The sequence below is a fragment of the Musa acuminata genome, chromosome BXJ3-11 (genome assembly GCF_036884655.1).
Source record: "Musa acuminata AAA Group cultivar baxijiao chromosome BXJ3-11, Cavendish_Baxijiao_AAA, whole genome shotgun sequence".
Taxonomy (NCBI): Eukaryota; Viridiplantae; Streptophyta; class Magnoliopsida; order Zingiberales; family Musaceae; genus Musa; species Musa acuminata.
This window is the reverse complement of record NC_088359.1, coordinates 10028050-10041961: the sequence shown is the minus strand read 5'-3', so window position 1 is coordinate 10041961 and position 13912 is coordinate 10028050. Positions and strand designations below refer to the sequence as shown.

The window sequence follows — 13912 nt, the reverse complement described above, 5'->3', positions numbered from 1 at the left end:
CCGACAATGGAGCGAATTTCAAAAAAGCCGATTTGCAATTGATAGAAAAAAGAAAAACTTTGTTTTGGACTCCATGTGCAGCTCATTGCATAGATCTAATGCTGAAGGATATTGGTGAGTTGGATGCGGTCAAGAAATGTGTAGCTCGAGCACAATCAATTACAAAGTTTATATATAATCATCATTGGGTCCACGCTTTAATGCAAAAGTATATAAACGGTGAGATACTTCGACCTAGAATTACTCGGTTTGCTACCAATTTTATTGCATTAAAGTCATTACAACAAAAAAGGCATGGCTTGAAGGTAATGGTTACCTCATAAGAGTGGTCTGAATCCAAATATTCGAAATTGAGCGATGGAAAGAAGATAGAAAAGTCCATTCTTTTCTCTAGATTTTGAGAGACTACGGCAGAAATCATAAAAGGTGTAAAACCACTTTATATTGTCTTTCGTAAGGTCGATATGGACAAGCATCCACAGATACCGTATCTTAAATATATGCTGATTTCAGCAAGAGAGGAAGTCAGGAGAGCATTCAAAGATGATTTTAAGGTCGACCAATACGTACGATTCATTGATCGTCGGACCAAAGTTTATATGGATCAAGATATCCATAATGTAGGTAAATTCATATTCAGAATAATTTAATTTATTATTATTTAGATAATAAAAAAATCATATTAACAAAATTATGTTTTGCAGCGTATTATCTAAACCCGACAATTCAATATCGATATGCTCTAGGAACGCAAAATAATTTCCTAACGACACTACGAAATGTTATATATCGGCTCTTGTCAAACACTACTGAGGCAACCGATGCTCTTATGGAGGGTCGATTATTTCGAGAAACAGTTGGTTCATTCTCCGACGTTGTAGCTGTATCGTGTCGTTACACTATGGATCCTGGTGAGGAAAAGTTATGCATATTGATTATCAATTATATTTAATGTTAATTATTTGTTATGCTAGTAAAATCTTATTTATATCTTTTTGCAATCGAGTGGTGGCTACAATTTGGAGGGGATGCACCACATTTAAGGAAGGTTGTCGTTTGTATACTTTCACAGACAACAACATCTAGTGGTTACGAACGTAATTGGTCAATGTTTGCATTGATTCATACGAAAGTCCACAACATACTCTCCTACAGACGGTTAGAGAAACTAGTATATGTCCATTATAACATGTGGCTAAGATTGCGATGTGCTGAGTTGGATAAGGAGTCAGAGGAACCAGATATTGATCCCATTGACCTCCAATTCTACAACGAAGATTCAGAGAACCAAGAGGATCCTCTACTTGATGAGGCGGGAGATCCTCAGCGTCCTTCACGTTTTATCACCGAGGCAATAGAAGAAGAAGAAGCACAACCCCAACAGGTGAAAAATCCCCCTCGATTACAACGTGGTAGAAGTCAAACTGCTCGAGGAACTACCGACACCCAACGGTCACACTCGTCCGCACAACGTGCAAAGACAAAGGGGAAGGCAGTAGCATCAGTTGCATCGTTGGAAAGAATCGAGTCGGGAGACGAGACACCTTCATAATCACATTCAGCAACTCGCTCGGTCCAGAGACATGACAGCAACATGAACAGCAGTGCCTCGACAGATGATGGCGATGATGCCGGGCAATCGTTGGTCTCGTCTACACAACTTGAGGGTGGTGAATGGACTGAGGAATGTTTTACGCATGCCACTCAAGATTCAGATCATGGAATTCGACAAGGTACTAGTCAAGTTTATGCGCGGAAGGAGAAGGGGAAGGGGAAGGCGGTGGATGAATTTGAACAAATGCGACAGAACATACATGATATAGACACAGAACGAGGCTCATCATATTCACAACTATCGTATTATGGAGAATCATACGGGCAACAACAGTATGGTGATAGTTGGTCATCCTTCTCTGAGCAACAGTATGATACAGAACAGCAAATCAGTAGCGAAAGTAAAAACTCTGACATTCACCAATATATGTCTCAAGAGCTGCCTCAGACAAATATGATTCATAACGATCAGTCTACGATCAGCACCACATTAATGCATCAATGGTATACGGTGTATCAATACACTATGTCATGGGATCAATTTCATGATTGGGTCCAACAAATGTATCATATTGATATGCAGATGTATCGGATTAAGGACCCTGATCCACCACCCGTTGAGGCCTGTCGTTCGTTGTGGTGGTAGAATCAACAATTAGGTATATTTACATATGTGATTATTTAATTCATTTGAATTTTAGAGTTTATATTGTAACAAAATAATCTAACAATTCAAATGATTTTTCTGTAGATATTTCAATCTATGACGGGCTGAAATACGAACCTCGAACAAGACTAACTCAAACACCGAAAAAGATATGTGATACTATTCTTACCTAATTTACATTGAGTTTGCTAAACTTATACTATTATCATATTTATTTGTAACTTAAAAACCCTATCCTAACTTTTTTTTTATTTTCAAGTATTTTCGAAGGGTTTAACGGACTGAAATCAGGTGTACCGCTCGGTACACCGTACCATACCGTATCGAGCCAAGCTCGAAACACCGGTACGATACGGTATTGCGAACCTTGGTCCCAAGTATGAAAGAGAAAACCAAAATAATGCACTAAAGACATAAAGGGTGAAAGTTTGAAACCACTAAAAACAAAAAACAACTAATCCAAAGAAAATAAAACCAGCAGCAATGGCCACTGTCTAACAAGTGATCATCATAGAAAGGTAAAACCATGCAATCGCAAAATACATCAATGTCCTGCGTCATAACCATTTTGGGATCATACATATACAAGTCAAACTATCCATAAGTAAAGAATATCTGAAGACAATAACTAACTTCCCACATACCTGAAGCCAATCAGCAACAGCTGCTACATTAGGCATGGTGGCACTCATTCCAACAATCTGCAAACCATGAGCTGGGTCAGCCTTCCCACTACTAGCTCCTGAACTTCCTAAACTTTCTCCGTTAGATGAGTCAGAGCTTCCTTCGCCAGCAGCATAGCGAAGCTTTGTCAACATTAGCTCCAACAAATAACCTCTGTGCTGATCTGCAACCTATAATAGCAAATAAAACAGCCTTATGTCAAAATTGTGGAGTTCAACTTCCGGAAAAATATAAACAGCTGCAATTATACCTATATATAGGCCATCATGTCAAAGTTTAAACCATTGTTATCTTCATAACTAAATGAGGATGGCAGTTGTTCCTATTCTCCAGATGGCCACATAAACTGAGAATTAATATAGGTGCTACTTGGTTATGTTTGGCTCGATTCTCAGAATCTTATTCTCAAAAACCTTTTTCTTCATGAATGAGAACAGATAAGAGTTTATTATTACTTTCATTATTAGATATTTGCTTGACCAGTCATGTTTCAAAAACAGATTTACAGAAAGAAACAGAGACAGAGGGGGGGTAGAGAGAGAGTCTTGCTAAAAGCCTACATGTGGTGGATGTCTACATCCTTATACTTTATTTCATTCTCAGAATTTTGTTTTCATTTATTTGTTCAGTTTTATTTAAGCTTATGCAGGTAAAAAGAGCATCAGATAATAGAATATAATCATATATATCTACAGTATGTTTTTGTGTTATAATTGTTCTTATTATAACAAATAAACCTCTTTGAGAAGGAATGGAGGCCTTTCTCATTGGGGATTCTTACAAACACTAGGATTGACCGAAAGGAACAGTAGGCAGAAATACAAGAAGACAAAGATCTCATTGGGAAGAAGAGAAAACTCCCACAGATTACTTATTATGTTGCTTGGCCCCTACAAGCTTATATTAAAGGCTTAGCGTTTCCACTCCACCTTCTGAACTTCTTCCTTGGCATTTCACTCCACCTTCCGAACTTCTGATGCCAGATGGTCACATCAAGGTCAAATTAACTGTGTCTAAGTTAGAGGTAGTTTGGGTCTGATTGGTGTGAGACAGTTTTCCTAATCCCTGATGTTCTTGTGATATATTTAATCAACTTTTATTTTGACTGTAACAGAATCTAAGCTGGAATTGTATCATCATGTTGTATTGATTAATTTCCAAATTAACATATTATTTACCTCAAAGTATTTATTAAATCACTAAGCTACCAGTAAACAACCATCTGAGTGATGCTATTTATCGCAATAATAAAGGTACAGGAATCATGCACCCAATTGGCAACTTATATTGCACATTATGTAGTTTCCTGCTCAAAATATTGCCCAAAATTAGACAGAGCTGAGCAAATTAACAACCTATTATCGCCAAACTTGATGGACGACGTGCAATGGTGAAAAAAGCCACACACCCCCTAATTTCTGATCCAACAACCCTTCTTGCTTCTGGTTTGGCTACACAACTCACCATGTTCCTTCTTGTAAAAGCATAATATGTACCCACAAATGTGGGTTGGTGCCTAGCACTTAAGATTCACTTTATAAGCGCCATAAACATGGAAACTACGATACGCTCATTATCGATCATTCCATACTACCGAAATCAGGATGAAGCGGTTTTGGAGAGTTTGAACATTAATGATCGTTAGAAATCATTAATGATCATTAGAAATCATTCCATACTACAGAAATCATTCCAAAAGAACAAGAGTTGGAACAAAATAAAAGATACAAGGTCAAGGATCAAATATAAAATAAGTACCATATGAAGTTCATCTATCACGATAATTCCAAGTTCAGAAAGGCGACCTTCCTCCAACAAGCGGTTAATTAGAGAGTTTGCCTTCTCAATGGTACATACAGCCACAGATGTATCTTTAGGAAGTGATCCACCACCTTGATTTCCATAAAAACTGCGAACATGCTTACCAAGTGGCTCAAGAAGTAGTTCCAAATGTTCAGCCTAAAATAAAACGAGTGGCCATTTGTAGCACATCAAAAAGTATTAGTTTAATATAGTAATATGAGTAATTAGATTTGACACAAATAATGAAGTGCACCTTTTCAGCACAAAGGGATACATATGGAAGGACAAGAAGAGCCATTTTTCCGGTCGATAAAACTTGCCTCAACATCAAAATTTCAGCCACGAAACTCTTACCAGAACTGTCAAACAGCTGCAAGACCATCAACATTCACATGCTTCACATAAAAAAGTTCTGAAGCCAATATATGATAGCCAACAAAGAAAATCAAGAAAAGCAAAATTAATTCCAATGATTTGTAGGTAGAATAACTTGGATTTACGGGGATGTAGGATCAATAAACAGTGAATTTAATGTATTCTTGTATCCAAGGATTCAAGTAATGAGCATGTCGCTCAATATGTCTCCAACTAGTGCATTATCCATAACAATTCCAGGGCGTATTGGATGTGATATAATGGGAGAAAATTTTCAAAAAAAAGAATCAGGAGTTTCCTAGGGTTAATTATTCTTACTAAAACTGCTCTGTAACTAGAGATCTTTGTAGAGAAATGTTAATATTTGAAATTCAAAAGATAACCCTCTAAATAGTTTGGCAAAGAAGGAACCCAAAAGGATGCAAACATGAACTCAAAAGAAAGATTGAACAAGTTGCAAAATGTGTTTATCCCTCCAGTTTTTTCTCAGGCTAGGGTATTTCTTGACTGAACTTTGTGATTTCAAGGCCAACCGCATTAATATCCTACCCTTGGTTTAGGTCTAGCAATATGAATTGGAGAAAGGACTTTCCTGCAGTGCCAATTGAAGTAACAGTTCTCAATATTAAGAGCACTAAATAAGACCATTGACATAAAAAGGTCAAAAACAACAAAAGAACAAGTGGCTCAATGGAGTGAACATTAAAATCTTGTAAAAATTCATGCAACAAGAACTAGAAAAGTTTGAATGCAAAAGTCAGGAAACAATTTCAATCAAAATGCTCCATAAGTTGGATCATTTCTTTTTTCAAAATTCCTTAGTGTACACGTACCTTGTAGTTGCGCAATACACAAGATTTCTTTTCTCTAAGACGCCATCCACAAGGAGACATTCCACCTAAGATTCATGAAAGTTGTCATAAGTATATGAAAGTCAACATGTTTCAAATAACATTATGTTGTAACATGTTATGGTTAACCGTGATTCATCTAGTCCTTGCTGAACCTCTTATAAGACCCACTATATTCGACATGTTAAAGAACAAGTGCAGATCTCGGTGCAAGAATGAACATTTGTAAGTGGAAGTCATGGTTATTGTGACCATGCATAAATTTTGTAAGTGCATGACTAATAATCCAATTTATATTCATATGTACTCTTAGCCACAACAACTTAAATTTATACAATCGGAAAACAATCTAAAAATTTAGTAGGCACAAAATTTTAAATTTAGCAACAATATTTGCTATACAGATGCAAAGAACAAATATGAATAGGTGAATAAAATAAGAAGACTGTCTCATGAATCAAGGATGCCACCAATATATCGAATATTAGAATATTAGATAAGATGAATAGCAAATACTGAAAACATGGGTCACCTAGGGGCTGTGATTCAACAACCAAATCAGAAATTCAAATCAATCCTGCTATTTGCTAAACGAAACAAACTAATCAACCAGAACTTTCAACTATCAAACCTAGTCTAAAACACTTATGAATATTTTCTAGGTCAATTAGGGCACGTCATGGTCAGATTTAGACTCTCTTTCATCATGTCTAGTTAACATCAGCTTAGCTTTTTTCTTTTTAAGTTTAAGTGCTAAACGGCTGGAAAAATGTGCCAAAGAATCAAAAAGGAGAAGACAACAGCAATAGAAGCATGGTTGCAAAGACATGGTAAATCAAAATATCTTTACAAGAAAAATTATATAACTATCAATGTCTCCCAAAATTTGATACGTTCAAGAATAATGCAGGTAAATACGATAGTCAAGAGAAAACATCAATAAGGATACACACATCAATAACGACAATGCAACTTTATGTATAGTCATAAGTCATAAATGTGACTTGTCATACAAAATGGGTTGTACGTACCGATCCAACGACTGACCAAACCGTTTCAGTCAATACATTGGACGTGTGAGGCGTATCAGTATCAATAAACATGCCTCATGTATCACATGATACGATCAAAATATGACTGTCACCAAACAATACCAGGCTAAATTTGATTCACACCAGCCCTCAATGGTCAAATTAACGATTGGGTGTTGTTTTGGGCTTATAAGGGCCCCTCCCTCCCCCGTCTTCCACTCACTCTCAATTAACTTGCTTAGTCCCTCTGATCGATGATTCGTGGCAGTCATTTGGATAAAAGACGGATTGGAACTCAAGATCCAATAGAATTTGCCTCCAATTGAAGGTATTTAGCTATGCTCTATGTTTTCTTCATCGTTTATGTAGTTAGCATCAAGAATACTGATAAATATTGATTTATTAGGGACTAATGATTAATTAAGGCCTAATTAGAGGTATTTAAGAAAATTATTTAGATTAACAAATGATGAAGGGTCGTTCAACAAAGTTCTTGCTCATGAATTCGAAAAGATAAGAATTGCAATTTTCGATCCTTATAGTCTAGAATTTCAACTCATTTATGGCATAGGTATACTTTTTATTCTTATTTAAATTTAGTTTATATACCAAGAAATTAGGATAAAAAACTTTAAAATAGGGTTTTTCTAATTTTGACTGAATTTCAGCCATTTTTTTGGTTTACCGGTACTGACCGGTATTTATCGGTCTGGCAAAGGGCCGATACAAGTGGCATATGAGACGACGGCCCATGATCATAATTCATAAAACTATTGTGCAAACTTGATAACAAAGGTCGTTCCCTAAAAAATAAGAGGAAATGTAACATCCATCACATTCCAAAAAAAACATGGAAGAACCAACACGTGAGACCCAAGGCTGCAAAAACTAATTATAAGACACTAAGACACCAAGAAAGTTCTCAAAATTGTTGCTACTAGCATAACATGACCAAATAATGCAAATTTAAAGCAATCCTATGTCTAACTAAATAATGATGAGGTAGGCGTGTTTGTTATGGTGGATGGATGCTATGTCAATTTGGCCTATTGGACATACAGCTTACTAGCAATGGCAAAACACACACACCAAAGTAGTATGTCGCAATTATTTGGGAATGAATACATTGACCTTTTCCAACATCAAACTCATGTTAGGAGAAGTATCACTCGCCAATCTAAGAACCATGAAGACCTACACAAGAGATTGTTGTATCTAATTCATAGGGGTCTAAAATACCAGGAAGAACTCTAGCCATAAAGCAGGCATTAAGCAAAAAAAAAAAAAGGAATTCACCAAAAACAATGAAAATCAAAGGAATATTTTCCATATAGTTAAAGAAATTAGAACATTAACCAATCGATTAAAAATTAACTAAATAACCTAGCAGAAAGGCAATCGCCTTTGGGTAATATAAAGTGACCCTCCAATTTTCAATTTCTGCTAAAGAAATTTAAATATTTTATGGACATCCAAAAGATCTAGAACTTTCTCCCAATATCTCTTTAAGCTTTAATTTTAAAACATTTAGAATTCATATTATATAACACCACAAGAACTTTGCAAGCTTCCAAATCTCTCATTTGCATAATTTTCAGCATCCACACCTTCAGTTAAACAGAATATAAAAGGTTATATGTTAAACCTGCCAAGGATAAAGTTCTGAGATTCCTTTCCTCTTGTATATGTTGCAAACCTCTGGAGGAAGCCAACTGTGAAGTTGCAAACGGTATTTTGGAGGCACAGAACTGGAGGGAGTGCCAAACTCTTCATAATTGCCATTAGCGATTAATTTGTTCTTTTGTTTTCTCTCTAAATTAGCTGAATCATAGCCAGTTCCTGGCAGACAAACAGGCAACCTTACACTCCGAATTTGACCCATGTTGTTTTCTTGAGTTGGCAAATTACCTTTCCCAGGACATGCATCCAAGTCAGAACCAGCTCCAGTTTGATACGATTTTCCAGTCGACGAAGATGAACCACCAGAATTACAAAAAGAAAAATCAGAATTTTCTTTAGGAGCTAAGCAGTTTTCCATATCTTCCGAATGTTTCTTAAAAAGCAAGCTGTCTAGATGTTTCTGTTGTATATAATTACTATTTGCAGGTTCGACACTGACACCAATAGCACTTTCATTTTTCTCTACACCACGCTGACGGAAGCTATCCTCACAAGAGAAATCAAAATGCTTTACAGGCAGCGGGGATACTTCAATATGTTGACTGATCTTGAGCGATGTTTTATTTTCTACAATAGGTTTCTCACCAATTTTCTGAGAAACCTTTGATGCCATGGAGCCACTATCTAAAACACCATTAGTAGCTCTACAGGAAGATTCATCTGTCCGTAACTTATTATCAGATGTTCCACATTTTGAAAACTGCAAACCTTCAGGCAAATTACTAGCTGCAGGAAGTAGACCATCAGCGACTTGAATTGCTTCAGACCAAAACTCGTCTCCAGGTGAGAATATCGAACATCTTAATGCAGATTTTGGGGTATCATTGGTAACCCTATTATTACAACACATACCAATCATATAATGTCTTGTCTTAGTGAAGCTACCATCCGGGGTAGCAGTGCATCTTCTCAAGCTTACAACTCCATCAATTTCACTGCAGAGTTTAACACCTGGCACCTGCATATACTTGACCTTTTAACTTCTGCCATAAAAAATGAAAATGAATTAAACAAAATTGTAACAACGCATATTAAGTTCCACCTTATTATTTACCACTTCTTCAGCCACAGGATGCAACTTGTGTGTTGGTGGTTCAGGAAAAGCATGGGAAGTAGTTTCTGCCTCAACGAGCATATCGCTATGGTCCAAGGCACATTGCCTTTTACTCAATGTCTTGCTGCAAACAGCTACAAGCGATGGACTACCATTTCTCTTTTGGCCCTTTTGATCTGGTTCCAAAGGAACACTTTCAGCAGATGGTAGATCACTGGTCACAGAACATGTGTAAAATTAAATCAAAACAGAAATCGCTCCAAAGCGACACAAAACACATCACCTATCAAAAGATTCAAGATAGATACTCAAAGATTTACAAGAACACAAAACCTAGTGCATTATAAGGAAAATGAAAGGGGCACTTGAATCATAGCGGAAACAAGGTCATCACCTGCAGTACAAAGACAGAAAATTGGCGGCAAACCTCTTGAGTTCCAAATTTCCTTCGTTGCTGGTCTCGCAAGCCAATACCGCCTCTGGAGAATCTTTCTCTGCAACAACAACAGCAGAAGGAGGCCGAACGAAATCAAGATGATCCCCGGACCCACTTTCTTGACCAGGAGCAGTTCTCGATGAACTCCCAGTTTCCGCGGAATCTGAAACCAAGTCGGGCTTGCGAACAGCATCAGCGATCGAATCAATCTCCGAAACCAGATTTCTTTTGACAAGGTCATGCCTAGGCGAATTCCGAGTCTGACCATGGCCGGCGACCGATACAACGTCCGGAGACCTGGCCAGGAAGCCATCTAGGGTTCCCTTGGCCCCAGGAGATCCAGCGACCGGGCTTCTGGATTCTTTATCCGGCTTTCCATCCTTGGGCAGAGGGGTTTTACGTTTTCTTGAAGCAAAGAACTGGTTTCCAAACGAAGAACACGCTATAAGCTCCAAATCGTGGCGAGATGGATTCCGAACGAGAAATAGAGATGAATAAGAGAAAGGGAAACAAGGGTTTCCAGAGACCTGATCGATGCGAGCTCGAGAGGGATCCGAGGCCATCGTCAGAGCAAGATAGAGAGAAAGAACGCCGGCGTTCCTCCTTCTTGGCAGAGGAGGAGATCGGTGCTTGTCCGCTCGACGACAATAGTGGGCCGCCGAGCCGATTTTGAACGCGAGGAACCGCCAAGATAACCACACTCGAGGGCAAAATGGAGCGTCAATGTATCGCCTCTGCCCTACCGGACCTTCTTCCTGCGGCGATGGAGACTGACGCTATAGATGATTGATGGACGGTCGCGATCACTTTTCAATTAAAATACATGATCAATATCAAGATCCAAAGGAGTAATGATCAGGGCCAAGATGTTAACACACGAACGGCTAAGATTGGTTCCTGACACACTACCGACTATCCGAGGACCCGGATGCGAAGAACTACGAGTTATATCGATCATAAGAACAATGATTGGTTCTCCACACATTACACATATATGTTATTCTTCTTCTTCTTTTTCCAAAGATAAATCTATATTAATTCAAAACTCTAGAACATCAAAGATTTTTTAATAGAGAATCTTTTTGTTAACGAGTTTTTCGTAAAAGTCGATGCTTAGAGCACTATGATATGACTATTTTGTCAGCTTCAAATATTATCATAAATTTTTTTTTAACTAAAAAAATCAATTGCTTATTGAATATCAGGGAAGGAAAACAATCTGCATTGGCACAATAAGTTATTATTATGAGCCATTGCTTGATCTCAATATAATATTTGACTTTTATGAGATATTGGTTTTATTCTTGAATGGATACAAGATTAAACATGTTCATCGATGGTTAAAACAAGCATCTATGTGTCATCAAAATTAACTTATTTAGTTAAGAAATTATCATAAGAAATGAAACTTACTTTTTGTTGTTGTCTTAATGTCATGAATCGGTACGGCTTGATTATGTCCCGAAGGCACGAAGTCATCTAAATGACCCTCGTGATAGTTGGATGAGAGGGTCACACTACCGGAGACATGTTAGTCAAGATGGACTTTGGGTATCCAAGGTAGCTTGGAGGTTATGTCAAGGTAGGCTTCGGTCTCCTCGGGGATCTTGGGGGTGTGCTGAGGCGTGTCATTACTTCGTTAAGGACTCTGCACAAGAGGTTAGTATCGGGGAGATTTCCTTACCCGACCCTTTCAATAGAAAATTAGCTATTTATGGAGTAATAAAAGCAAGGGGGTTCAGAGTGTGGGGGTCCAATCCTTGTTCAGGCATTAGGGATCAATTTTTATACATGTGGAGCCGACTAGAGGGGACTAAGGCTAGTAAGGACTGCCCATACCTTCTGCAACATGGTTGGGTGGGCGACTAACCTATACACTCCCTACGATGTGAGTCGACCTATTTGGGCTCCTGTAGTGTAGCATCGATTTGTGTAATCCTATACAGTGCGGAGCTAGTGAGGTACAGTTGAGAGAGCATCGCCCACCATCTCAACTCTTTTCTGCATCAAACGAGAGCTGAGCTATCTTCCATACTGACTCCATGGTGGTTGCCAACTTGCAACCTATGGCTAGTGTTGGAATATTCCCTATTCATTTGTCTCCCCCGGAAGGAGTGCTTCAGGGCTCTAGCGAGGGGGCTTAGGGCATGTCATTTGGCCTTTTCATTGGTTGGGGCCAACTTTTTCTAATCGGGTTTTTCTGATTCATAGGTCTCGGGTGCATTTAGCCTACTATCTATATCATAGTAGATTTATCATAGCGCAGGTTAGATTTCCCCGACTCATGTGTCTCGGGCACATTTGGCCTTACGCCTTCGTTACAACAAATTTATCATAGCGCATATTGGATTTTCAAACTCACACACACCTTGGGTACATTTGCCCAAAGTTGCTGTCATAGCGGATGTCTTTAGTGTGGGTCGAATTTTTTTGACTCATATACCTTAGGTACATTTGCTAGAAGTTACCACTGTGGTGGATTTATTATGGCACAGGTCAGGTATCCTGACTCACACGCCTCGGACACATTTACCCTAAGTTGCCACCGTAGCAAATTTATCATGGCATAGGTCGGATTTCCCTACTCATACGCCTCAGTTTGCCCCAAGTTGTCACCATAGTGGATTTATCATGGCACGAGTCGGGTTTCTTGACTTACATGCCATGGGCACATTTGCTTGAAGTTATCATCATAGTGGATTTATTATAGTGTAGGTCGGATTTTTTGACTCACATGCATCGAGCACATTTGCCCGAAGTTACCGTCATAGCAGATTTACCAAGGCTTGGGTCGGATTTTCCAACTCACACGCCTTGGGCATGTTTGCTCGAAGTTGCCGCCATAGTGGATTTATCAAAGCGCGGGTTGAGTTTCCCAACTCATACGCCTCAAGCACGTTTACTCGCTACCATAGCAGATTTACTTAGGCGTTGGTTGGGTTTTCCGATTCACACATCTTAGGCACGTTTGCCTGAAATTATTGCTATAGTAGATTTATCAACACATAGGTCGGGTTTTTTGACTCACACATCTCAAGCACGTTCGCTTGAAGTTATCGTCGTAGTGGATTTATCATAGCGCAGGTCAGGTTTTCTGACTCACATGCCTCGGGCACGTTTGCTTAAAGTTACCGCCATAGCGAATATATCAAGGTGCGAGTCAGGTTTTCTGACTCACATGCCTCGGGCATGTTTGCTTGAAGTTGCTACCATAGTGGATTAATCATGGCACAGGTCGGGTTTCACGACTCACATTCCTCAAGTACGTTCACTCGAAGTTGCCACCATAGCGAATTTATCAAGGTGTGAGTCGGGTTTTCTGACACACACCTCGGGCACGTTTGTTGAATCTTGGATTTTGATAATGAAACCAATTGATAAAGTTATAACCTAATGTGTATAACTATCTTCGATCAAAAAAGATAAATCGATTGAATCAAGAAGAATCAAACGTTGGGTTGAAGTGAACATGTCAAAAAATTGGACGTCGGGTTAGAAGACTGGTCGACATATCGGTAGAAGGTTTTATGCCATGAGTTCGGGCATCGAGCTAGAAGGATAAAAAATGATGCCAAGCAGATCGGATGTTGTGGAGGTCAAAATGCCAATTGGACAATACGCTAAAGGAGAGGACGATGCGTTAAAAGGTCAAACGAAGCGCCGAAGGGTTGGACAAAGCGCTTGATGAACTAATGATAGGCCGGACAACAAAAGATTCAAGTTTTGTAATAATTTATCAATATCGAAGTAGTTTAGAGAGCTAATTGAGTTGGTTTC

The 13912-nt window shown here is 38.6% G+C and overlaps 1 protein-coding gene across 6 annotated transcripts in view; it reads right to left on the bottom strand.

Annotated features, from left to right (window-relative positions):
* The window catches only part of LOC103971247 (helicase and polymerase-containing protein TEBICHI), a 37871-nt gene extending 27028 nt beyond the window's left edge, over window positions 1-10843 (bottom strand). For 2 of the 6 annotated variants that reach the window (XM_009385224.3, XM_009385225.3), the window contains exons 1-8: window positions 10663-10842; window positions 10094-10554; window positions 9688-9913; window positions 8611-9603; window positions 5917-5981; window positions 4962-5067; window positions 4664-4864; window positions 2866-3075 (exon numbers count right to left, since the gene is read on the bottom strand). In XM_009385224.3, the coding sequence (XP_009383499.2) occupies window positions 2866-3075; window positions 4664-4864; window positions 4962-5067; window positions 5917-5981; window positions 8611-9603; window positions 9688-9913; window positions 10094-10554; window positions 10663-10698 (2298 nt within the window). In that variant the 5' untranslated portion in view covers window positions 10699-10842. Of the gene's footprint in view, window positions 1-2865; window positions 3076-4663; window positions 4865-4961; window positions 5068-5916; window positions 5982-8610; window positions 9604-9687; window positions 9914-10093; window positions 10555-10662 lie in introns of all 6 variants that reach the window. The other 4 variants (XM_009385226.3, XM_018820714.2, XM_018820715.2 and 1 more) reach the window with 4 other exon arrangements.
* Window positions 10844-13912: the final 3069 nt, after the last annotated feature.